This window comes from Mustela lutreola, chromosome 4 (genome assembly GCF_030435805.1).
Source record: "Mustela lutreola isolate mMusLut2 chromosome 4, mMusLut2.pri, whole genome shotgun sequence".
In the NCBI taxonomy this organism is placed as follows: Eukaryota; Metazoa; Chordata; class Mammalia; order Carnivora; family Mustelidae; genus Mustela; species Mustela lutreola.
In genome coordinates, this window is record NC_081293.1 from 9,343,956 (window position 1) to 9,370,060 (window position 26,105).

The following is a 26,105-nucleotide window of genomic DNA, read 5'->3' on the forward strand; positions in this document are numbered from 1 at the left end:
GTGTCCCTCAGGGGCTGGTCGGGGGCTGAGAGCCTTTGCTCCTGAGGAGGAAACTTCAGTAAGTGGATAGACTCAGTCCAGCCTACTTGTGTAAATTTTCCCTGCCAATGGCTTCTGTTCTCTTCAGAGCACAGGAAGAAGAAAAAAAAAGAAGAAGAAGAAAAGAAAATTCCAGGTCATATTCCTAAATTTCAGAGTTTAAATAAGGTTCGTGCGGATCAAAGAAGAAATAACTGACCGGTCAGCAGAATCCAGATCCCGGACAATTGTGATGTTATTAAACTTGACTTCTTGAGTTGAGGTTAAAAGGTCAATCACCAATTCAACAATCAGCTCTTGCCAAAAAGTTTCAAAAGCAAAAATCATTAAGATAGTTTGCAGGCCCCCTGCCAAGAGACTAGGAAGAGAGGTCCTCTTATCAGGCCTCCTATCCCTGCTTCTCTCCGTAACTGCATGAAGGTCTGTTCCCCTTAGGCACCTGCCATCCCCCAACTCCCATGCAGCTCAGTATACCCCTGCCTCAGTGGACCCCCCCATCCTCTGCCGCACGTGCACCCCAATCAGCCATCAGAAGAGAGCTGCCTCCTCTCCCTCCTCCATCCTCACAGTTCCCAGGTGGGTCTCCTTCTGTCTTGTCTCCACCATCCACAATGGCAAGGGACCACTCCTGTAAGCCCAGGTCGGCTCCAATCCCTCTCAACAGTCAAGGTCAGCCTTCCTTCCGTCCACACCCTTCGATCGCCTGGTCCTCCATCGACCTCTGCCTCTCTCCCTCATTCCCACCAGCAGGCAGACATCTAGGATCTTCGATCTTTAAACTCTCAGGCAACTCCCTCTACTAGCTACTGTCCCAGTATTCGCTCCCTTTCCTGTCCTAGAAAAAACTGACTGCATCACCTTCACCCCTCTCTCTACTTCCTCATCTCCAATTCCCTCTTCAGGCCTCCCCCAGCCAAACTGCATCCCTGTCATCCCACTGGAAATGCTGATCAAGGGTTGGAGGGCAACATGAGCTTTCCCTCGCACCGATGGCCATCACGTTGCCAAGTCAATGGGCAGGTGTCTGCTCCTTGATTTCTCCGGAACCTCTGATGCCTCTGCCTTCTCTTGACCCTCTCTTCCACAGATCTCCCAGGTCCCTCATTTTCCTATGTCTTCTGCTACCGCTCCTTCACAAACTGCCCCCCACCCTGAGGCTCACACCTAAACATTAAAGGACATCTCAGGGGATTAGTTCCGAGTCCCTTCTCCCGTCCTCACTCGCTCCCCAGGTGTTCTGGACCAGCTGCAAACACCCATGCGCGAGACTCCACATGCGCCCCAGGTTCCACCTCTTGTGCAGCCAAATGCCTATTTCACTGGAGTGTCCTAAAGGCATTCAGCTGTGATGGCCAGACCAGAACACTGGATTGCCCCCCTTCTCCCTACACCTGCCCCTCCTCCAATTCTCCTGAGCTCGGGAAAGGATGTTTCTCTCTGCTCAGCAGCTCAGACCAAACATCTAGGGCTCAACCCTGATTCTGCTCTTTTTCCCACTCCCAAATTCCATCACCATCGAGCCCACCCTCTCTGCCTTCAAAATATATCCCCAATCCCGGGACCCCCTTCCCTGCCACCTCATTCCAAGCCATCACCATCCACGTCTCTGACTTCTAAATGACCTCCTAACTAGGGCCCCTCCTCCATTTCTGCCCTCTGCCCCATAAAGAACATTCTCTACATAGCAACTGCAAAGCTCTTCTTAAAATCTCAAACCAGGGCAACTGGGTGGCTCAGGAGGTTAAGCATCTGACTCTTGGTTTCAGTTTGGGTCATAATCTGGGGTTTGTGAGATCGAGCCCCTTGTCAGGCTCTAGAGTCTGCTTAGGATTCTCTCTCTCCCTCTCTTTCCGGCAACCCCCTCCCCACCAGTTGCACACGTGCTTCTCTCTAAAAAATACAACTAATAAAATAGAAAGTAAAAAAATCAAATCTCAAGTCAGCTCATGTCACTCCTCTGCTCAAAACCCACTGGTGGCTTCGCATCCCAGTTGGAAAGCTGATAATGACCTACAAGATTCACCCCCACCCACACTCCTCACCTCACTCTTGACATAATCTCTCACCCACTCTCCTCCAGCCACACTGGCTTTCTTTGCTGATCTCGAAACACAAAAAGCGTATCCCTCCCAGACATGTCACACAGGTTATTCCCTTTTCCAGAATGTTCCTTTTCCCAGAACTTTATGTGGCTGTCTCCTTCTGGGCACATCAGGTCTGCAGAGAGGACTCCTCTGATTAAAAATAGGCTCTAACCCCAAGGAGACATGGCTTCACACCCACTGGGATGGCTCTTATAAAACCAACAAAACAAAACAAAAGCAAGAGTTGGCAAGGATGTGGAAAAATCAGAACCCTTGTGCATTGTTGACAGGAATGTAAAATGGTGCTGCCGTTGTGGAAAAGTCTGGTGGTTTTCTGAAAATGAAACATAGAATTCACTTATGACCCAGCAAATTCCACTTTTGGATATCAACTGCAAAGAAGTAGAGTTACACATATTTGCACAGCCACGTTCCTAGCAGCATTATTCATGCTAGCTGAATGGTGGCAGCACCCCACGTGTCCATCAGCAGAGGAACCGATGAAGGAGACGTGGGCTCTAGATCATGGAGTACTATTCAGCCCTAAAGAGGAAGGAAATCCCCACACAGGGCGCAACGAGGATGAACCTTGAAGGCATTGTGTTAAGGGAAACAGACCAGTCACAAAAGTGACTCCACTTGGGTGAGGTACCAAGTGGCATCAGATTTATAGGGATAGAAAGTAGCCTGGTGGCCGCCGAGGGCTGGGAGTGAAGAGGGGAATGTGGTGATATTGGCTAATATGTACAAAATTTCAAAAGTTTCACGAAAACTTTCTGGAGACGGAATGCGGGGATGGCTGTACAATATGAAGGAGCTTCACACCGCTGACCCACCCCCTGGATACGGAAAAATGGCTGCCATTGTACATTTCATAGTAGGTATATTTTACCCCAGTAGAACAGTTTCTACAGAACCTTTTGTTTCAGGAACTCAATATCAGACACTGACATCTGGCAAACTCAGTGTATGCTCCGTAGTGAGACTCGAGTGGTGCTGATATGAGAAACAAAGGCAGAATTGACAAGTCCTTGAAACAGGCAAGAGGGACCTTCCTCTAGGGACCCAACTGCCTCCATGTTGATACTTCGCTCAGGGAAAAAGGCATTCCTAGCCACACACCCCCCACCCCCCACCAGACCCAGGATCCTGTAAGCCAACTTTAACACATAAAAATTCTTTTGGAAACTTCCTTTATCTCTAAACCCCCAAGATACATGTTGGCAATCATCCCCCAAGCATATGGCCCACCGATATACACCTGAAGGGTCTCATGATGCGGGTTTTATTAAACAGTAATAAGTGACCTTTTCCCAACAATAGCTGGCCCCCCAAGGTCCTGGAAACCTTGCTTCCAAAATTCCTAAGGGACTTGGGCTGTCCTCCCAACTTGAAAGTATATAATAGGCCACTCCTCATGACCCCACCGCAGCTCTTTTGGCTCATGGGTCCTGTCCCTGTGCTTTAATAAAATCACCTTTTTGCACCAAAGACATCTCAAGAATTCTTTCTTGGCCATCAGCGTCAAACCCTAACATCTTCCCTCCATCAGCCGGCACCAGCACCCATCAGGAGACCACCTGGAGGACATGCCCCTGCGGCTGGCAGCACGCGCCCCCTTCCTACCGGAACGGCCCAGATGCTGTATTTTCCTTTAAAACCCATCAACCTGTTACTCAGGCCCGGGTCTGCAGTGTTGAAAGCATTAGCCCGCAGCAGCCGCCTTTGCCTGGCAAAGTAACAAAAATGACTGTTCCTCTTTGTCTCCAATCTCTGTCTTTGGCTGCTGGAGCACAGAGGTCAGTTTGCAACGTCACTGGTAGGATATAGAGAGAAACAGGGGCACGGATCAGACCTACCAGGCAGCCACCCTTGGGGTTGGAGCAGCTCTTTTCTTTCTTTTTTTTTTTTTTTAAGATTTTATTTATTTATTTGGGAGAGAAAGAGGGAGAGAGCACTTGAGCAAGCAGTGGGGGGGAAGGGAGAGAGAGAATCTCAAGCAGACTCCTCAGGGCTCGATCTCATGACCCCGAGATCATGATCTGAGCCAAATCCAAGAGTTGGAAGCTTCACCGACTGAGCCCCCAGGCTCTTTTCTTCAAGCCAGGAACACACCACCGCCGGCCTCACACCCCTCCCTGGTGGGACAGAATTTCAGAGCGAGTGGCGTTTTACTGTCGCACCTTGACCACACCCACAAGTGCACACCAACCCGGCCTGACATTCTCTCCAGGAAAAATCTCCTTAAAATGGTTGCGAAGCTCCTAATTTAACCTTCTCCCCTGGGGATGGCAAACACTTCAGCTAAACCAAAAACTCTGGGACTCAGCCAGGGGCCTGACGACACAGACGGCTGATTGCGAATGCGATCTTTTCTTGTGACACATCAGTTCTGTCCACCAAGGGGAAGACGGGGCCACGAGTCACTGTCCCATACAAAGCCTCACGCCGGGGCAAGGGAGAGCAAAGCCCAGGAGCGTGGAAGGTTAGTGCGGGCTCCCAGCGTCTGCATGACATCGACAACGTGAGCTTTGTTGAGCTTCTCGCAGCCTAGCAGCTGGGCCACCTCTCACGCAGGCCCACCAAAATGTTACCTTACAAAATCTAAACATCGACTACAGATTCTGCTGTGTTTTACAAGTCCGTGGAGGTAGCTGAAAGGAGGCAATGGGAGAAGGCGGAGAAAACCTAAGAACTTAAAGGAACACACCACACACAAGGTGTGCAAACCCCGAGGTGCTGGGAAGGGGCCGAGAAGCAGACACGCACAGCACACGCCCTGGTACCTGCACAGGCTGGGGCTTCGGAGGCCACAGGACAACATCAGGCAAGTTGGAGTTCTCTTGCTGAAAGCAAAGGAGTCTTGCCGTTAGGAGGGGCCACAGCGAACAGAAAACCCCTATGGCACCAGAGGGACAGCCTTGGCTGGTTTCTATTCCTGCTGGCTGCACTCGCTGCCCACGGCTACCAGGGGACATTAGTCACCAGAGGGAAAGGCAGCCTGAGGGTGTAGGAAGATGGCAAGGGTGGGCCCTGGGCGGGCCTGTCCTCACCCTTTGCCCCGATGACGTGGCTGGTCCTTGATGCCCAGTCTTCCATCTCTGCACAGACGGGTCCTCCAGACCCCTGTCTTTCCTTGTTTGAGTTCATGTGTGTAAGCAGAATATTGCGACCTCCAAGTGCATCTCTGTAGAGGACGAGCTCTGGGCGAGGCCTGGGAGCATGGATGCGGTGGTGGGGAAGGAAGCGTGGAGGCAGAGAAACTGGTTTGGGGCAGCCTGCCCTGATCCAGGCGTGGGGCAATAGGGTATGCGGTGGGGGTGGGGAGGGAAAAAAAAAAAACCGTTAGGAAGAAAACTACATCTGGGGTATGTGCTACATGTCCATCTTTTGAGAAAGTGCTCTGACAGGGATTGGGCCGTCACCCCCCTGGGGCCCACCTTTCCCCTGCATGACTCAGGCTGGCCAATCAGGGTCCACAACCGGTGGCGCAGTGACCAGTCCCAGATGGGGCATGTGACCCCATTAGGGCCAGACCTCGGCGTGTGCTAATCGCCAGGCTGGACCATTAACGGGAGGAAGTCTAGATGCCTGGAACAGCCAGTGGGGTTTTAAAATTTTGTTTTGTTCTGTTTTGTTTCTCCCAGGCTGAGGGCCCCTCCCTGAGCACCCAGGCATCACCCAGGAGGAGAGCAGAGCAAGAGCCAAAGAAGACAGAGCTCCAGCGTCCTCTTCTGAACCTCAGCAGTCAGGGACTTCTGAGAAGAGACCCTCTCTTGGGACTAATTCTATAGGCCAAATAAGCTTTCTCTGCTTATGGTCATTGGAGATAGGTTTCTGGGTCTCACAACTGAAAAAAAAGTCCTAATTATCCTAATTACATAGAAACTTGAAAGGCTAAATGGCCAGGCCATTCATTTATTAGTTACAAATCATAGAGCGACTTATTAAATGGGGAGATTGGGAGTGAGTGGAGTCAGAGGTGACCCCCAGATTCCTGTATCAGATGGTAGGGTAGATGATCATGGTTTTGGGGAGTGGGGGACACAGGAGGAGAAAAGGATGGGGAAGAGGAGCTGAGTTCCGGTTTAAGGAATGTGGGGTGACAGTGATGTTTGGGAGACAGTGGAAAGTTGAGTCTGGAACGCCGGCCCCATGGGGGAGCCCCAATCCTGTAGCTGCATGTACTTGTGCTTCCTTCCCCTTGTTTCTCTGTGGAAGGCAAATCTTGACCTGACCCTGGAGTCCTAGAGGTAATGCCGTCCTGCCCCACTGGGCCATGTGTGAATGAGGCTGCAGTTGTGAAGATTCACAATGGCAGGAAGACAGCTCCTGTCTGCGGAGGGAACTGGGGAGGGGGGACAGGTTGGGGTCTAGCAGGAATTGAGGAGTAAAGATCTGAAATACTGAACTATATTCATTGCTTGCAAGGATTTAGTAAGATTTGAACCCCCTTGTACCCTAATGAGAAAAGTATAAATTTGCATCATCTTTCTGGAAAGTACTTTGTACGTAGATATAGAGAGATCTGGATTTAGTTCCATAACAAGAGTTTTGAAAACGCCCTTTATTTGACCTTGCAATTCCATCTCTCTGAGTCTCTCCTGAGTAAACCAGCCTTCAATTCTAGACAGTGCCATTTAGTAAACATGAAGAAAACATGTAAGCCACTTTAATTTGCCTGTATTCAGAGAGACATTCATCTCGGATTCAAGAAGTTCAGCCATCGCCCCAAGGAGGTCTCTTCAAGCAGGTAAGACAAATGTTCCTCTGTCTACATTTTCTCAGCCTTGGCACCTTTGACATTTTGAGAAGAATAATTCTGTTGTGGGGCTGTCCCTGTGCCTCAAGAACATTTTAGTAACTGCCGTGACCCCTACTAGTTATCAGCAGTACCTCCATTCTGCAGCTGTGGTACCAAACCTGCCTGCAGACATGGACAAATGTCCTGGGGTGAGCAAACACCCCCACTGAGAACCAGTGCTCTGTCGTATTTGTAGCCAGGAGTGGAGCTTGCTGGTGGTTTGGGGCCCACAGACCTGCAAGTGTTTAGAGAAGGTACTGATTCTGAGCCACTTGGTTTGCTAATCAGCAGAACTAAAGGCCAGAGTCTAGTGCCTATACTGTGTCTGTACATGGAAGGCACTGAACCAATGGCCATGGTCTTCTTCATTCTGAAACACAAGATAGAACATTCCTTTAAGTTAGAGGTTACAAAGAGGTAGGGCCTGAGCCAACCTCAGCCAGCAGGAGCATCTTTTTGGCTCACAGGGTGTTTAAAAATAATTTAAATTAGTTGTCAACATTTTGAAAATTGTAAAATTTCTTTACAAAACCTCTTCTAATAAAATAGGAAAAAGCACTCCCCAACTCGTTTTATGAGATTAGTTGTTTTTTTTTTAAGACTTTATTTAATTGTTTGATAGAGACAGAGATCACAAGTAGGCAGAGAAGCAGGCAGAGAGAGAGGAAGAAGCAGGTTCCCTGATGAGCAGAGAACCCAATGTGGGGCTCGATCCCAGGGCCCTGGGATCATGACCTGAGCCGAAGGCAGAGGCTTTAACCCACTGAGCCACCCAGGTGCCCCATGAGATTAGTTTTAACATGATACCAAAACCAGAGAAAGAAAGGAAAACCACCAAGCAATGTTTATCGTGAATTTGGACACAAAAATCCTCAATAAAATGTTAGCAAATCAAGCCTAACAGTCTTTATAATAATTATACACCATGACCAAGTAGGACTAATTCTAGGTATGCAGACTGGTTCAACATTAGGAAATCAATCAGTGTACTCTAACCTATCAATAGCCCAAAGAAGAAAGAAAGATCATACGGCTACATCAATTGACACAGAATATAAAAAAAATTTTGAAAAGATCCAATGCCCATTCATGATAAAAATCCTTAGCAAACTAGGAATGGGGGAGGGGATCTTCCCTAAGTTGACAAAGAAATTTATGGGGGGGGGCTCGTTGGCTTAGTCAGTACAACACGCATCTCTTGACCTCAGTGTCCTGAGTTCAAGCCCCACATTGGGCCTAGAGCTAAAGGAAGGGAGGGAAGGAAAGAAGACAGGCAGACAGGCAGGCAGGCGGCAGAAGGAGGAAGAAGGAAGGAAAGAAAGAAAGTTAGTGCAAAGAAATAGAGAATTTACAAAAACCTGCAGTTAGTATCTTACCTAACAGTAAAAGATGGAATGCTTTTACCACACAACTGGGAACCAGGTAAGAACGTCCACTCTGATAATATTGGAATTCCTAAACCATAATAGTAAGGCAGGAAAAAGAATCGAAAAAAGGAAATGCAACTCTCTCTAGTTGCAAATACCATGACTGCCTACATAGAAAATCCCAATTAATCTACAAAAAAGCCTTTTGGAACAAATAAGTGAGTTCAGCAAAGTCAAGGACACAGAATAAAAGATCAATACAAAAAAATCAATACACTAACAATGAACATGTGGAAACCAAAATTAAAAACACAGTACTACTTATAATTACTGCAAAGAAAATGAAATACTTAGGCATACACTTAAAACAGAGGCAGTATCTATATGCTAAAATTTATAAAACGATGATGAAAGAAATAAAAAAAAAAGCACTGTGTGTTCGCAGACTAGAAGACTCATCATAGTCGAGAAGTCAATTTCCCCAGTGTATCTATAGGTTTAATGTAATCCCTGTCAAAATCCCATCACAGAATTTTTTAGACGCAGACAAACTCATTCTAAAATTTATATGGAAGGTTTTAAGTACTAGAAGAGCTAAAACAATTTTGAAAACTAGTTGAAAGGAAGAGCACTTACTATGTAGCAGCAGTAATCACGACTATGTGGTATTAGCAGAAGAGTAGACATTGATCAATGGAATAGAAAAGAGAACCCAGAAACAGACCCACACAAATACAGCCAACTGATTTTTGGCAAAGATGCAAAAGCAGCTTACTAGAGAAAGAATAGTGTTTTCAGCACATGGCAGTGGAGAGATGGCCACTCACAGGCAAAAGAAAACAGAACAAAAACATAGAGAATGAACTTCAACCTAAATTCACACAAACATGAGTGCAAAATGGATCATGGGCTTAAATATAAAATGTCAAACTATACGGCTTTTGGAAAACATAACATAGGAGAAAATCTTCAGGACGTAGGGGTAGAAAAGAATTCTTAGATTTGACACCAAAAGCATCAGACTCGACAAAAAAAAGGAAAAGGAAAGACTGATCAATTGCACCTCAAAAAACTTTTGTTTTACAAAAGACCCTGTTCAGGTGATGAGAAGGCAAGCTATGAGTGGGAGAAAATATTTGCAAACCACAATCTGACAAAGGATTAGTATCTAGACTGTATAAAGACTCTTAACAGTTTATTTTTAAAAAACCAATTAGAAAATGCATAAAAGACATGAACACATTTTTCACCGAAGAGAACACACAGTCAAGCGACAATCTCACGAAAGATCAGCCATACCAGTTATCAGGGAAATGCAAATGAAACCCAGAACGACACATCACAACACACGCATCAGCATGGCGTCCCCAAACAGGGACAACACCAACGTTGGCCAGGGTGTGGCAAAACGGGAATCACTCATCCATGGCTCATTGTTGGTGGGAATGAAAAATGGGACAGAGATTCTACCTGACAGTTCGGCGGTTCCTTATGCAACACACAACTAACAATGACCCAGCAACTGTGCTTTTGAGCATTTGCGTCAAAGGAACGAAACCTGTTCACACGCACACAAAAACTCGTATACAAATGTTCACAAGAGCTTTGTTGGTATTCGCCCCGAGCTGGGAACAACCCAGATGTTTCTAGACCATGGAGCACGACTCAGCAAGTAAAAGGAGTGAACTACTGAAACATGTAACAACCTTGATGAATCTCCAGGAATTTAAGCCGAGTGAAAAAAGCCAATTCCAAAAGGGCCCATACCGTGTGACTCCATTTACAGAACATTCTCAGGAAGCCAAAATTACAGACATAGAGGACAAACGAAGAGGCGCCAGGGGTTGGGAGTGGGGAACAGGAGGTGGTAGGTGTGGCCCTAAAGAAACGCAAAGGGATCCTTCAGGTGATGGAAATAGTTCTCTATCTTGACCATCTCAACGTGGATAGGAGTGTGTACTGTGGTTCGAAAGATGTTATCCTCGGGGGAAACTAGGTAAAGGGATCAGGGACCTCTCTGTATTGGGTCTTGCAACAGCCTGCTCATCTACCATTGTCTCAACATAAATTTAACTATACGTTTGCATACAAAAATGCGGCCTTTTGACTTCTCTTAAGAGATGGGAAGGTCTTATAACACTGGGCCTGCACTTCCACCTGGCAGCCATCGGTCGGAGCTGATGGCGGGGCCTCCATCGGACAATAGGACAGGATCCCTCCTGTTTGCCTCCTGTTTGCCACAGTCCTTCCCTCTCCCTATTGTCTCACACCTTGCCATTGACCACAATTACCTTTCTGGCATGGGAATTTGCCACATTTTGTCTCGGTGATTCCTGTGTTCCTCCTTGAGAAAAGAATATCATAGGGAAGAAGCAGCAGAGGGAAAGCAGATTGCTTTATGCTGGCTTTCAGATCCAATGATCTCCTTCAGAAAACTCAATACCATTAATCCGAAATTTCCACGGTGTGTGAGATAAACAGGAAAGCGCCCCCCTGATTTTGTTCACCAGGGCGTTGAATTAAGTCTCTCAAACTGAAAATGCAGAATTGCTATAAAATTTGAATATATTTTTACAATCCCAGCTCTATGTGCCATCAAGCAGTTAAGGCTCATCCCTCAGTTGTGAAAACCTTCCCTAACATGGAAATGATCGTTCACGTTTAATCTGCTCAACATCAACAGATCTGAAGATCACTCTTTAAGGGCCATAACTTTATTTTGGGGAGAAGTGTGAATAAGTTTTTATTCCAGCCTCCTCCAATGTAGCCACAGAAGTAAATGGATTGGGGGGGGGGGGACACAATGTGGGGAAAATATGCCAAATTCTTACTATGTCAATTTTAAAAGCACGGAATAAAGAGTTAAACTAGGTTTTTGGGGGGTGGGGGTGGCCCTGGTCGCTCAGTGGGTTAAGCCTCTGCCTTTGGCTCAGGTCATGGTCTCAGGGTCCTTCTCATCAGGCTCTCTGCTCAGCGGGGAGCCTGCTTCCCCCTCTCTCTTTCGGCCGGCCTCTCTGCCTACTTGTGATCTCTGTCTGTCAAATAAATAAATAAAATCTTTAGAAAAAATAAACTAGTTTTCTTAAAAATATGGTTTATAAAATCAGGGCTAGCCTTGATACAAGAATTCTGAAAATGCAACTGGTAAATGCTTCTGGAAATACATATGTGCCCATATGTATCTATGCATTATCTGTGTTATAGCTTGCTCCTTCCTGGGTGGAGAGGAGAAACTGGAAAAAAAAAAATCTAGCCAAGGTCAGTCAAGGGACCCTCATAGGTTGGGGTTGGGGGGAGACCCTGACACCCACCTGGCTTCCCGAGGTGCTAGTCTCGTTGCCCATGGCGATTCAGGGTGCCAGCGTCCCTCAGGATTTTACCAGAAGCCACTAGAAGAAATAAAAAGGTATACACATCTGTAAAATTGAAGGAGATCTGAGGCTTTTTCTGCGGCATGTCTCTCCAAACTCAAAAGCCAGATGATGGGAAAAATGGATCTCTGCGGTCACATCATGGAAAAATCGCCCTTGAACTGTTTTCTTCTGCTGTATGCCTCCCAGACTTCTTTCCCAGGATGGGCTGCTGTGTTTACTCCCCAGCCCGGGGTTGGCAGCCGCTTCTGAAAAACGAGTTTGTTCCTGAGTCTGTGTGAACGCCAATGCACACACAGAGGTGTATCCAGTAATGGAGTGACAGAAGGGACACAGGTGCCAAAGAGAGCTCCAGGGGTGGCGCTCTCGGGGTGCTCTCTGTTCCCAGTGGTGCTCATGCTGGAAATGCCGGGTGTGGCACTTCCCCCAACAAGCGACCACAGAGCCTGGTGTCCCACATCAGGAGGCACGAAACCCACTTCCCTTCAGTAACATATGGTTTTTATATTTTTTACTCTAAGCACTTGTTTCATCAAATCAGTTTCGCTTCTGCACATATTTCTATGAAGGCAGAACAGTTTTCTTGGGGAGGAAAATGATTAACCGGGGCCAGACAAGGAATCAATCATCAGGTACAGTGGCAGGCGGCCCAGACCACTAGACCTCATTCCATTGGGCTCACTTAGCGACACTGATGACTGATCACCGTGTTGTGAGGAGGCATCCACACAGCTCACAGAGTTCCACAAGACCCCCTAACACCAGCAGGACAGGGACTCTTACCCGTGCCTTTGCGGCACCGGAGAAACTAAGTTACAGAAAACTTGTAAAATTATCGACTTTTAGAGCTGGAGCCTTAGAGATTACCAGTCTGATGGGGGGGGGGGGGACTGAAACCAGAGAAGGAAAGAGGCCTTGCCAAAGACCCAGTGTGGGGAAGGCAAAGCTGGAAAACAGACTCTGTCTCCTGCCTTCTAAGTCAAGGTTTCCTCTACCACAATATTTGCCCAGAAAACTGCAGTGATTGCGGCACTTCTAATAAAATGTGTCCGTTAATTGCTTATGCATTCAGCCAGCACGGACTGAGTAGCTACTGTGTGCTCTGCATACTGAACGGCCACTGGAAAAGAAAATGTGAGCATTTTCAGGAGCACCAAAATGCCCCCAAACTGAGAAAATTGAAGTGACATCACTGTAGTGAACGACTGATTCTCTCGTTCCAAATCTTTGGGTCAAAAGGATACAACTCCTTAAACTTTTCTCGCCATTACTGTTAGATGGACCAAAAAAGGTCATATGCTCGCTAACAGAACATAAAAATCTTCATGAAGTTAAAATTAATCACTTCAGGGTTTTTTTTCTGAGTTTCATTTGGAAAATGATGCCTCATTAGCAAACAATGATGAGTGTTAATCATTATGCCCATATCAAGGATGGTCACTTCCCCTTGCCTACCAGTTTCACCTACACACAGTTGGGATTTCATACAGTTCGATGTAATATTGTATGTATGTATGTATTTATCAGAGAGAGAGAGCACAAGCAGGGGGAGCGGCCGGCAGAGGGAGAAGCAGGCTCCCAGCTAAGCAAGGACCCACCCCCCACGCCGCCTTGCAGGGCTCCACCTGGGATGATGACCTGAGCTGAAGGCAGCCGCTTAACCCACTGAACCACTCAGTTCAATGTAATATTAATTTTTGCAACTCATTCACAAGATTAAATTAAATAATTATATTAAAAATCAGAGTACTTGGGGTGGCTAGGTAGCTTCGTTGTTAAGTGACTGCCTTTGGCTCAGGTCATGATCCCAGGGTCCTGGGATCCAGCCCGGCATCGTGTTCCCTGCTGGGCAGGAGGCCTGCTTCTCCCTCTCCCATTCCCCCTGCTTATATTCCCTCTCTCACTCTCTTTGTCAATTAAATAAATAAAAATCTTTATTAAAAAAATCAGAGGAATTGAACTAGCTTTTGATATAGGCAAATAGACTAAACACAATGACAAAACTGTTTCTTGCTCAGGGAACCTGGGTGACCCAGTTGGTTGAGCCTCGGACTCTTGATTTCGGCTGAGGTCATGACCTCTGGGGTGGGGAGATCGAGCCCCGTGTTGGGCTCTGCGGTCAGCAGGGAGTCTGCTGGAGATTTTCTCTTTCCCTCTCCCTCTGCCTCTCCCGCTTGGGCTCGCGCTCTCTCTCTAAAATAAATAAATCTTTAAAAAAAAAATAAATAAACCTACTTCTGGCTCAGTGTAAATTTCAAAACCACGGTGAGAAGACGCGGCCGTTTGGGGGACCCTCCTCCCGAGCGACAGCACCTCCAGCCCCTGGGGCTCCCCCAAGACCAGGAAGGCAGGTGGGTGCAGCTCTGCCGTCTACTTACATTCGGGAACGTCTGGGGCTTTGGAGGCTGTGGGCCCTCCGGAGGTCTGCTTTCCAGCCACTGAACTTTCTCTCCCATTCAGAGGCAGGTGAGGCCTCCGCGGAGGCGTGGACCCACGTCATCCAATTGGGCAAACAAGCCGTCTCCGCCCTTGACACTGACACGAACCAGCTGCACCTCCTACCTGGGCTGCGGGCCTGTGCGCAGCCCATGGGATCACCCAGTCGTGGAATCAGCATTTCTGAGCCCGGGGCGGCGCGGGCCTTCCCGCAGAGGATTTTCCCCGTTATTACAGGAGCAGGGCTCCTTTCAGAGAGGGCTTATCCCAACAGGCCTCGTGACCTGACTGCACCAAAGCGCTCAGCCTGGTCCTGCCCTGCAAGCCGGGTGTTCCCTCCCCAGGTCGTTCGCTCGCCCCTTTCCGCAGCAGAGCAGGGACAGACCTCCCGTCCGGAAAAGGAGCAAAATGCACCAAGGGCTTCCTGGTGGCCCTTGGGAAAATCCCCCCCAAATAAAGGCGCAAGACAGAGAAAACTTGTGCAATTACAAGGACGCCGGCAATCTGCCCCTCTGGATGGTGTGCTGTGTAGAGAATGTACTCACCAAGGCGTGGCTTCAGTTTCAACAAGGGAACTCATAAAAAGCCACAGGCTTGGCGGGCCCGCAGAGGCATACCTGCCCAAGGGGGCGGAGGAGGCCTCGGGGCCCTTGGGTGGGACCCACAGGCAGCCGCTGGGAGCCCCTGGAGCCCGGCAGCCTCCCACCTCCCAGGATTCCTCCCATTTCCACAGGTCAGCCACTCTTCTGCATGGATGCAGCTGGTTTCAGTTTTGTTTTTTGGAGGGCAGAGTTCCTCTCTCTGCAGAAGCCCTGATCCCTGCCACAGGGTGTGACCTCTCCAGGGAAACAAGTTGGCTTTGCCCCCGAGGCTCCTTGAGACCAAGCTTGGAGGAGTGCGGGAGCTTCTTGGAGGAGCGAGTTAGATGTGGGGGTGGGGGATCTCGGGGCCCCCACTTGTGGTTCCGACAGAGCAGAAGTGTGAAGGATTCAACAAATGGATGGGTAATCCGATTGTAGCACATCCATACCTGGGAATATTAATCAGCCATAAAAAGGAGTGAAGTTCTGATTCCTGTAATCAACCCAGATGAACCTCGAAGACTTACTGAGTGAAAAAAGTCAGACACAAAAGGTCACATGTTGTGCGATTTCACAGATAGGAAATGTCCAGAAGACGCAAATCCAGAGGGACAGAAACCAGGCTGATGGTTTGCAAGAGCTGGCGGCAGGGCAAGTAACTTCTTGATGGGTTCAAGGTTTTATTTCGGTGTGAGGAAAATATTTCTGGAACTGGATAGAAGTAGTGGTTGCCCAGCATTGCGAATGTGGTAAATACAACTGCACTGTTCGCTTTAAAATGGTTAATTTTGTGTCACATTAATTTTGCCTCGTGTTTTCAAGGTGTGTGTGTTTCACATCTTGGGGTTCTGCACCCACTCTTGTTTGAAAAGGGGGGGGGACAGGAGGAACATCTGAAAATTGTTACTTTTATGTTTATTAACACCAGGTTTCTGTACAATTAAGGACTGGCGGGATGAGAAACGAGAACGCTAGCTTTCCCCTTTCCCCACCCCCCCAAATCACAGGAGAATTCTTCTAAGGAAGAATTCTTCTAGGAAGAATTCTAAGTGAAATATGTTGGATGAGCTAATTGGAAACGAAGAGAGGTCATTCAGGGGACAACAGGGGGCAAATGTAGAGAACTAGAGGGGGAAATTGGAGGCCGACTCCTGAGGCGAGAGGAGGAGGGAGAGAGGATGGCCAACAAGATGGTGGAGGTGCATGAGGACGCTGAATGGGGGCAATGTTCAGTATTCGGTTTCAGTCGCGTACTTTTGGCAGCGTGAATTCCTTCCACGAACCATCCCCTCTGCCGCCATTGGTCCCTGGACCGCCCCTGTCATGCCTGCTGGGCACTGAGCATCACCCCTGACACCCATCCCACCCCCGCTGCCTCTGGTGCCCAGAGGTGGCCACAGCCAGTGGGGAAGGGAACAAATAAATAGACCAACTTTTCAGCTTCCATCCCAGAAGTGGGTGCTCCATCCCATAGATGGCCTGGGCACTGGGGACACATTCAGATGCCAGGCACTATGGAATCCAGAGTGTCCACATTCCTTAGTCATGACTGCCTCTCCCCAAGGCAGTGCTCTGATGGCGCCTCAATGTCAGTCTCCATGACTTACCACTGTCTACACATGTCCGTGCTGATCAGCTTCCCTCTTCGTCTTCTTCCGGGCTGGACATTAAGCAAGCAACCAGATTCCCATTTCCCACCCAAACGTGTGTGGGTTCCCTGGTCCATCTCTGGGACACCCTCCCTTTGGAGGCCAGGGTTGGGATTATGAAGCAGACTGCTGCTGTGTGAATACCAGCTTCGCCACTCACCTGGCGTGTAAATTCTGGCAAATTATTTAATTTGTTTTTTTTTTTTAAGATTTTATTTATTTATTTGACAGGCAGAGATCACAAGTAGGCAGAGAAGCAGGCAGAGAGAGAGGAGGAAGCAGGTTACCTGATGAGCAGAAAGCCCGATGCGGGGCTTGATCCCAGGACCCTGGGATCATGACCTGAGCCCAAGGCAGAGGCTTTAACCCACCGAGCTACCCAGGTGCCCCAATTACTTAATTTCTGTGTCCTCAGTTTTGCCATCTCTAAAATGGGAATCATAGCAATACCCGCCTCATGTGGCTGTGGTGATTTAATTTCAGTAAAGCTCTTGGAACGGGGTAAGCCCTCCATAAACTGCTGCCTATTCTCTGACTGCTGGCCACGGGTCTGTTTGGAATCCCGATAGGCAAATCCCTCAGTGAAACAAGGCTTATACTACCATCTTTTCATCCCTTCAGTAAAATCATGAATTTGGGTACAACTACTTAGAGATTGGTACCTCTACAATAAGACCTCAGCTAAACTGACTTGTGTACTAGAATAAACACACGGGGACTAGGACATTTTAAAACACAGGCTCAGTTAAGAAGAAAGTAAATGGTTTCAAGCCATTTACACTGAAATGTTTCCTGGGCTGGTGACACACCATTCCAAGCCCATCCCTCTCCCTGGCCATCGCTGGGCACCAGGTATTATCTTCGCTAGAAGACCTCTGTGTCTTCAGGCGAATGAAACTGCATGTCTTTAAAAAGGATCCACAGTTTAGGCTTCTAATTCACCTCAGTGGGTTACTACAAATGAGACCAAGACCACAAAGTTTTCTTCTACCCACTTGTCTCTGTGCGGAGCCTAAACAGCCAGCTGACCTCAACCCTCCCATAGACTGAATATATAAAATACATAAATATAGATAATTAATTATATAATTTTAATTATATATACAATTTATATATATAATTACATATATTAATATATAATAATGAAATAAATATATAATTAAATATATAAAATTCATTTTAAAGGATGACTGTTTGGGAGGATTTTTGTTTCTCAGCTGGTTTACTGGCGTCACATCATCAGAACCGCCAAAGACCCCGAATGTAAGACAGGACAGTCTTTGACCCATTAATTCACACCTTCACGCATTCTATAAATATTGAGCTTTTTTATGTACCAAGCACTGAGGGGCTCATGTGCTCTTTACTACTTACGGCGAAGCGATGGGTAGGTATTTTCTCTTTCTATGGATGAACAACGGAAGCCCAGAGTCACACGGTCAAAGGCCAGCAGAAACCAGGAGGAAGGATGGGGAGTCTGGCTGGCCCCAGGCCCTGCATTCACGAAGGATGTGAGGCTACCAACTTAGAAGATTTTTCTATACAGTTCAAAGGTAATTGAAAACCTTTTTCTCCCATTTCTTTTTCTGCTCATTGACTTCTAGAGCAGAGCATGGTTTTTAGCTGTTGGCAACGGGCAGTTGGTTGGGAGGGTCCTAACTGAGGCAACCCCGCTCTTGATCTGCCAACAGTGCTGGGTTGGGGCCACTCACTTGGCGCAGCGGCTGAGATAGCCTTGCAGGGCTGTGTAGCCGGAGCACTGCTGAGAGGAGCCGAGAGAGCAGGACCGGGGAAATGGGGCCTGGGGCCAAGTGTGGAGGAAGAGGGCGAGTGGAACGTGAGAACCCGCACGGCAGCTGGGCGCCGCAGAGAGGCCGGTGGGTGGAGGACGCCGCTCAGACCCAGATCGCCATGTCCAGGTCGGGCCAATGCCCCATTTTACGTGCTAGGTGTAGGGTGGGGAGGCACAGGGAGCTGGGAAATCAGAGACAAGATCACGCCGGCCCCATGGCATTGATGATAACACGGAGGCTCAGAGAGGTTTTGCAACTCACCTCCCCTGTCTTGCGAGAGCAGTGAGCTGGGATTTGTGATACATCAGACAATTGTACCGAGTTTTCTACTTAGGGATTTTTATTCTCTAGGTTAAAAAAACCACTTTTGTGTAGGCGATGGGAATGTATCTGGTTGAAAGGCTTAAGAAGTTTTGATTTTTCTTCCGCATTGAGCATGTTAGGCTGTCAGTGCTCGGAGAAGCTTGGGGATCATCCGCACCGACACCTCCTTCACACATGGGGAAGCCGAGGCCCAGAGGGTGGGGATGAACTACGCTGGTCTCCCAGGGAGCAGGGTCCGGAGCCCAATCTAGACCCGGACAGGCGTGCGAACATCAGACCCCTGAGCGGGCCTCTGCCGACTCTGCTGTCGCCTCCGGACGAGACCCGCAAGGTCAGCCGAGACCTGCCTTCCCTGCTGTGGCATGGCCCTCGAGCCGAGTGGCGTCCAGCCAGTCCGGTCCTGTGAAGGCTGAGCGTGTGGGAGGCGATGACTGGAGGCGTCCAGTTGTGTCTGCTGCGTGAAGGTGAGCTCAGGTTCATGGGACCAGCCATGACTTTGGCGGCCGGGCACGCCAGCGGCTTGTTCCCACAGACAGCCGCAGCAGGCAGAACTGAATTCTCCCTCCAGTGGCCGAATTCAGTTGTTCCAGCTCCCGGCCTCGCACAGCTGAGCGTGGAGCTACTTATAGCTCCGTTATCATGTTCCTGTTTTAATACAAACAAACAGCCGTAGCCTGGGAAGGGGAATTACTGAGAGACCTCGCCTGCCTTCTGGTCTGCCGGGGACCTGGCAGCAATGCGGGGTCTGAGTAACACGACAAGGCTTCCTCGCCCGCCACTTGCCATCACCACCCCCACCCCACCCCACCCCACCCCCGCCTCCCAGTTTCCCCTCCCCCTTCTCTGAGGCCACCAGGAAACTCTGATGGGAGAAGCCCAGCCTCGGGGAACCTGGGGACTTGGGGGGAGCTCAGAAATGGTCTGTCCTGCCCCGAGACCAGAGACCACGTCACCCAGCCCAGCTGCTGGGGAGAGGCTGGGCCAGATGCTGAGTTTCTGCTTCCCAGCCTCAAACCTACTGCGTTCCAGCGGGGGGACTCCGCCAGCCCACCTCTGCGAGGCCCTGCGCTGGGAGGCAGAGGCCTGGGTGGACGGAGGAAGGAGAGCACACTCCTTCCGGCCTGTTTTTCCGGTTCTGGGAACAGTGTCCAGCCTCTCCCCTTCCCCTGGGGGGGAGCAGGGGGAGGATAGTCCCCTCCTGCCCAGCGCTGGGGTCCCATGTGCAGTTCTTTCAAGGCCTACAGAGCTTGCCTCATGGCTAGGGCTCCCTCTGAGGGTCCCCTCTCTGAGACACCCCCACCCCAAGCCTCTAAATTTTAATAATTCCAGCTTCTCTCCACTCCCTAAGCCCTGAGTTGATAACCACCTCCTGCAGGGCCGCCTTCCCTTACAACTCTGAGCTGGCTTTTCTGCCTTGCTATTTACCTAGATAACAATTCTTTACAACCAATTCTCTCTGTTAATAACCAGGATGTTTCTGTCTTCTAACTGGACTGGGCTGATAGGCTGGCAGGGCGGGGATTCCCACCCAAGATCTTCTTTCTCCTGGTTCCGTACTCCCTGCTTTGAATCCAATAATCGTGTGTTCCATTCAACGAATGACAAGGTGAGTTTCCTCCATTCATCAGTTCTGACTTTAGTAAGATTGGTTAGGATTTCCCCACCACCCCCGGCAACCCACTGTCCCCAATCATAACATACACTTGCTGTCACGCCAATGCCAGTCTCTACCAGCAGCTGTCAGAATCGGGGTGCACGGTAGCTCTAGTTCATTGTGCGGCTTCCCGACCTTTCACGTCTTGGCCTGCACTCTACTGTGAAGACATGTGCCCCGCCCCTGACCTGGGGACATGGACAAGGCTGTGTGAAGCCTCATGCCCAGCCCGGTGACCCAGGCTCCACCTGACCACACCGAGAGCTGAGGGGTTTGGAATTCTGGCAAATCCATGGCCTGTCGGCACATGAGTGAGCCTCCCTCCACGTGGAGAAGCACAGACCTAATCTAATGCCCCCATTTTACAGATGACCAGCCTAGGCCAGAGACCTCTGGTGGCTTACCCGAATTTAAATCTCAGCTCCCGTCCCCCTCCAGCTGCCTTATCAGGCTGATTCACAGCCCGGCACCAGAATTCCTCTTGGGAAGTTACACTCTTTGGGCAAAGAACCGAATTTCGTCTGCGTAGGTGGCGAGGGTTGGCAGGAGCTGTAGCTCAGATGGCTAAGGGGCGCCCCGTGTGAAATGAGAGTAAGGAGGTTTGGTTCCTGAGGTCAAGGTCAGAGAAGAGGACAGAGGGCAGAGGAAGGACCTGGGCATTGGTGTGAGATAGAGAACAATGGAGGAGAGTCAGGGAAACATCCCCTGGAAGCGGGCCGAGGACAGCTGAACAATCACGCCCAACGTCACTTTCCTGCCGTTGTAGCACACAGCCCTCCTCCCGGGACCCAGACGGTCACACTACAGTCACGAATCCCTGTGAGCCCTTTGTCCTGCTGTGTTTTATTTTTGGCAAGGGTTGGGGGCCTGAACCTTGAAGAAGCTGCATTTTATTCATATTTGGGTCAATACAGTAGTCAAGTAGGCACCTGAGAACAGACGATACTGGAGTATACAGGCCCTGGAGGTTTCACAGAAATCGTGGGGTGCACCTTGGCAATCCACTAGGCATGGGCTTGAGCTGGAGTCTACAGGCGCAGAGAAACACCAGCCGACATCTGGGTGAGCAGACATTTGAAAACTTAAATAAAACCCACAGCATTGGGACGCCTGGGTGGCTCAGTTGGTTAAGCAGCTGCCTTCGGCTCAGGTCATGATCCCGGCGTCCTGGGATCGAGTCCCACATCGGGCTCCTTGCTCGGCAGGGAGCCTGCTTCTCCCTCTGCCTCTGCCTGCCATTCTTTCCGCCTGTGCTCGCTCTCTCTCCCTCTCTCTCTGATAAATAAATAAATTTAAAAAAAAAAAAAAACCACAGAATCAAAATTGGGGATCATGAATGTTGTTTGTACTCATTTGAATTTTCTTAAATTTTGTTTTGTTTTTTAAAGATTTTTCTTTCTTTCAGTAATCTCTATACCCAACATGGAGCTCGAACCTATAGTCCCAAGACAGAGTCCTACGCTCTTCCAGATGAGCCAGCCAGGCATCCCTGTCTGTACTCTTTTTGAAACTGCTTTTTGTTTTCCATTTCAGTGGCATATCAAAAACAATTCCTCATGCCTGTAACATCTGACTTAATAGCTGAAGTGGACACCAAGTTGTCTCTGTTTGCTTGGAGATCTCGTTTTGTATGCTTGTCTCCGCCTAGATGGTCGAAGACGTTGCACGGTGAGGAGCCTGGGGAGCCTAGACCAGCTGCAGGTCAGACCAAGCAGGAAAGTACTGAGTCCAGAAAACTGTGAATGGGGACCGACTTGGGGGCCCAATCAGGGCGGCAGCATCGACCACAGAAGTAGGGACCATCAGGGTGGAGAACAGGTGGAGGGCTTGATGTGCAAGGACACAGTGCGGCTGGAGGCCGTGGGAGGGCTGCTGCCATCATGGGGATGGAGGACATCTCCAGAAGCACAGAGGCTTCTTCTTGTCTCAGGAGAGCATTGTAGCCATGTGCAGCTTGTTGATGGAGAGACCTGGGTTCTCCACTGGCAATCATATCCTGGGATGTTTGATACAGGTCTTGAAGGGCCTAGTTCATCAGCTGGAATCTGGCTCTTTTGGAGGGGGACAGAGGCCAGGTACTTTTGGTGATGGTGCTTTCTAAGTTTTGCACGTCTAAGTCAAAACATGGGAATAATCATGGACTCTTTGGATCTGCTTGAATACCTCCAGTGATGGGCAGTTCTCTGTCCTGAGGTTTCCCTCTGGAAAGAGTGATAACTGGATTTCTGGGAAGCTCTTTCTCTTGCTCCATAATTGAGGTCCCACCCATGATTCCATGAGATCATGTCCCCGGGCTCCGGACAATAATGACACCACGAGGCCTGGACTGCTCCATGGTCAGTGGTGAGGCTTGAGGACAAGAGGGACAATCTGGTTGACCTTATGAACAATCATCTTGGGCTGGCCCTTTTACTCAAGGGTCAACCTAAATTTGCCTTCTTCTGGGACCCCTCTGAATTCGCATTCTCTCAGCCTCACGGCTGATGAGTAGTTGTTAAAAGCTAGCCACGCCACAGCTGACCACAGACACCTGAAGGATCCCAGCCGAGACCAAGAGAACAACCCAGAAGAGCATCTGAGCCCAGCCCCAATGCCAACGCACAGGATCAGAGACTAAATAAATGGTTTTTGTTTTATGAGGGTCGTTTGTCACATGGCAAAAGCTAACTGATAAGATTTCCCCCAGGAGGGCCCATTCACTTTCCTTTATACCAGCCGACACCCAACCCTGGCTGGCCATCCTGAAGATCTATGCATGGGAGTGCAAAGCGTGGCACATGACGGAGGAGCGGGGGAAGGGTCCTATTCCTCTCCCCGGTAAAATAACGGTTTACAAGCATGGCCCCTTGACTACCGGCCATTAGCGTCATCTTGGTCCATGGCAGACTGGGTATCACTGCTTTCTATCTCTCTGAGGATTATGTTCGGAGCACCCCACATTTGAAACAGTGCCCAGTCCCTTAGTCCAAAATGGAAACGTGAAGGCACATATTGGTCTGCAGTAAGGGTTCTCTTCTCCTCCTGCTAAAACAGATATTTGATGACACATTCAAGTACAAGATTCTCTTTGCTCACGATTTTCGTATGGTCCTAAGCACACTGGATATTATCAAAACCATATTTCTTATGAAAACAAGCTGTTGAAACCCACACACTTTCAGACATCATTGGAATCTAAATGCTAAACTGTGCTGTCATTTTTGGAAATCGAAGACAGTATGAACGTAACTGGGGACTGCAGGCCAAGGGCAGGGGAAGAGGAGATGGGAAGGGGTGGAAGGAAGAGCCGGCAGAAATCCCGAGTGTGCATGGGCTATCAGTGCCAATTATACTGGAGCCAAGATATTAGACTGACCAGCCGTATGTTAGAGCCGCATTAAGAAAGTAAAGGTATTTGCCTTCTACGTGATGTAATAGGACAATGCAATTATTAGTCCTTAGAGAGAGTTTCAGATAACATCAGGCAATGTTATTATGTAAAATAGGAAATAGCTTTTTAAGACTTTTGTTCTTCAGACAATTTTATTGTAAACTCATCTTTTAAAATGTAAGGTTAGTAATAATTACCTTATCAATAAGACTTTGTTAAGTCCCATTTGCTCCGACTATAATGCTTTCCAACAAGAACAAAAAGAACATCTTAATCATATTTTCCTGTTTTGTTTTGTTTTTTCCTAATTAACTTTTGGAGTAGTGACCTACATCCCAATGCTTCCTCCCCAAAAGATATAAAACAATGAGGGATGCCTGGGTGGCTCAGTGGGTTAAAGCCTCTGCCTTGGGCTCAGGTCATGATCCCAGGGTCCTGGGATCGAGCCCCGAATTGGGCTCTCTGCTCGGCAGGGAGCCTCTTCTTTCTCTCTGCCTATTTGTGATCTCTGTCTGTCAAATAAGTAAATAAAATCTTTTTTTTAAAAAAAAGATATAAAGCAATGAGAAAGAGAAAGTCAGTGTGTGCAACCACCAAACCCTCAGGACAACTTGAAGATCAGAATAGAGACAGTTAAGCATTCTTCAGAATAACCGTGAACAATGAGAGGAAAGTCAGACAATCTCGGCCCTCCATGAATCTGTGCAAATCACAGGAAGACCTAGTTCTACAGGAAAACAGCAGAGAAGACAGAAGGAAGCTAAAACTCATGATTAAGTGTCCTGGTTGGACTTCAGATGTGGGAGCCGGTGCCTCCAGGGAAGCTCGGCCCAAGCACTGCTTCCCAAGTCCCAGCCCCTCTCTCACCTCCCACCCACCCTGGTTTGGTTCTTAGGACCATGTGTCTGCCTACTGCCTGGCTTCCAGAACGTGGGGTTGAGGACTCATCTTGCCATGTACAAACACAGCTCCCAAAGGATGACTTCCTGAATTCCCTAGGGGTAAGATCTGCCCAGCTGATAAGAAGGTTTGGTACTAATGACTGACTGCCCAAGGGAATCGTTCCTCCTCTCCTCAACCTGAATGCCCTTGTTTAGGCTCAAGGAGGGAAAGGTATTTGCAAAAGCATGGGCAGTCCCGGGGCAGTAGAGCAGGCTGGAGTGGGGAGAGAGAGAAGCGTATCCAAGACATGCCAAACAGCGAAACTTCCACCAGGCGATGCAAACAATAACATCACCACATGTTCTTCAAAGAACTGGAACACACGAGAGGCAGATCTTGTGACTGACCAGGACTCAAGGTTTGGTTGTCTCATCTGTTCGCTTTGAAACACGAGACGCGAGATAACTCTGTCAGATCCTAATTTGAGCCTCGTTATCTGCTTCAGCAGAAACATATTCGCAGGAATGGTCTTTTGAATGGCCCAAATACAAGGCCTTGCTTTTGAAGCCCCCAGACTGACTAATAAAACCACGTCCCCTCAAAATGAAAAGCTTGCCCCCGCTCACAAAGGACCACTCCAGCTGGACCCACATCATACCCTTTATTGTCCCTTCACCCAAAACGAGCACAGCCAGAAAGAATAATCATTCGTGATCTAAGCCTTGCAACTCAGGATTCAATAAGCATGAAAGGCAACGACTCTGAGGAAAGGCAGTCCTTTGGTAGAGGCTGGGAATTTCTTTGGAACCCCAGAATACTGAGACACAACCAATTTTAGTCATTCCCGAACCCATGTGAGCAGTTCGACTACACAAGGTTAGCTCTCTTTGCTAGAACACAGCCTGTCTCACTGGGTTTAATCTCTTTATAATTCTTTGGCACCAATTCTGGCACGGGGCTCTGCTGAGGCCATTCCCTGACTTGAGAGCAGAGCAGAATTTCCCCTTTTTAGGTCACAAACTCAGAGCGCTCACTTATCCCAGCGGCTCCCTCCACCGTGTCAATTTTAAACACCCTCATTAACAACATTCATGAAAGGTGGCGAGGGGGCAGCTCTCTCGAGTTGTTGTTCGAGTTGCTCCTGCCTTTCGCAGCCGTTTCACGAGACTGAAACACAGGCCCAGGCTTGCCTCAGCAGGTAGGACTATAAAAACACAGATATCTACCGCTTCTAAACACAGCGGAATTAAGGACCCCAGGACAAAGGTCGTGGACTGCCCAGCGACTCTCAAAGGGTCCAGACAAGCCCATGAAGTGCGGTCTTCTTGGACAGGGTCCGCTGCTCCCTGGTGTCGCCACCTGGATCTCAGGCCCCTGCCCTGCCTTCTGTGCTGGGACCATCTCACCCGCGCTTCTGATCTCCTCGGGAATCAGAGATGGAGAGCACGGTCCGCCTCCTAGTGAGTTGGGCTGCTACAGGTCAGCACCCCACAGTCTGGTGCGATGCATTTGTCCCGCCCCCCGGTGTTGCCTCTATGCCCTACACTCCCCTGGCCCATTCGGGGCACATCATCGCGTCTGCGTAGCGGCACCCATCATTGCAACCAGCGTCTCTGCTGCAGTCCCATAAGATCAGATGCTTGCGCAGGCAACTTCTGAGGACCTGCCATTGGCCTTTGCTCTGAAAATGGCTCGTTTTTCATTCGCCACCTCCCACGGACACAGCATCCTGCCCACCCCACCAAACCACC

At 48.9% G+C, this 26,105-nt stretch overlaps 1 protein-coding gene and 1 long non-coding RNA gene across 18 annotated transcripts in view; one reads left to right on the plus strand and one right to left on the minus strand.

The window, feature by feature from the left end:
• The window catches only part of TACC2 (transforming acidic coiled-coil containing protein 2), a 210,284-nt gene that overhangs the window by 181,483 nt on the left and 2,696 nt on the right, over nucleotides 1–26,105 (minus strand). For 10 of the 17 annotated variants that reach the window (XM_059172976.1, XM_059172965.1, XM_059172972.1 and 7 more), the window contains exons 2-3: nucleotides 11,606–11,683; nucleotides 4,910–4,969 (exon numbers count right to left, since the gene is read on the minus strand). The exons of 1 other annotated variant lie outside the window; for it this stretch is intronic. In XM_059172976.1, the coding sequence (XP_059028959.1) occupies nucleotides 4,910–4,969; nucleotides 11,606–11,638 (93 nt within the window). In that variant the 5' untranslated portion in view covers nucleotides 11,639–11,683. Of the gene's footprint in view, nucleotides 1–4,909; nucleotides 4,970–11,605; nucleotides 11,684–14,043; nucleotides 14,263–14,646; nucleotides 14,860–26,105 lie in introns of those variants that run through there. 6 more of the 17 variants (XM_059172964.1, XM_059172963.1, XM_059172969.1 and 3 more) reach the window with 6 other exon arrangements.
• LOC131830600 (uncharacterized) lies at nucleotides 20,890–22,738 on the plus strand. The gene is made up of 2 exons (XR_009353234.1): nucleotides 20,890–21,164; nucleotides 21,636–22,738. It is a non-coding gene; the product is annotated as an uncharacterized LOC131830600 (long non-coding RNA).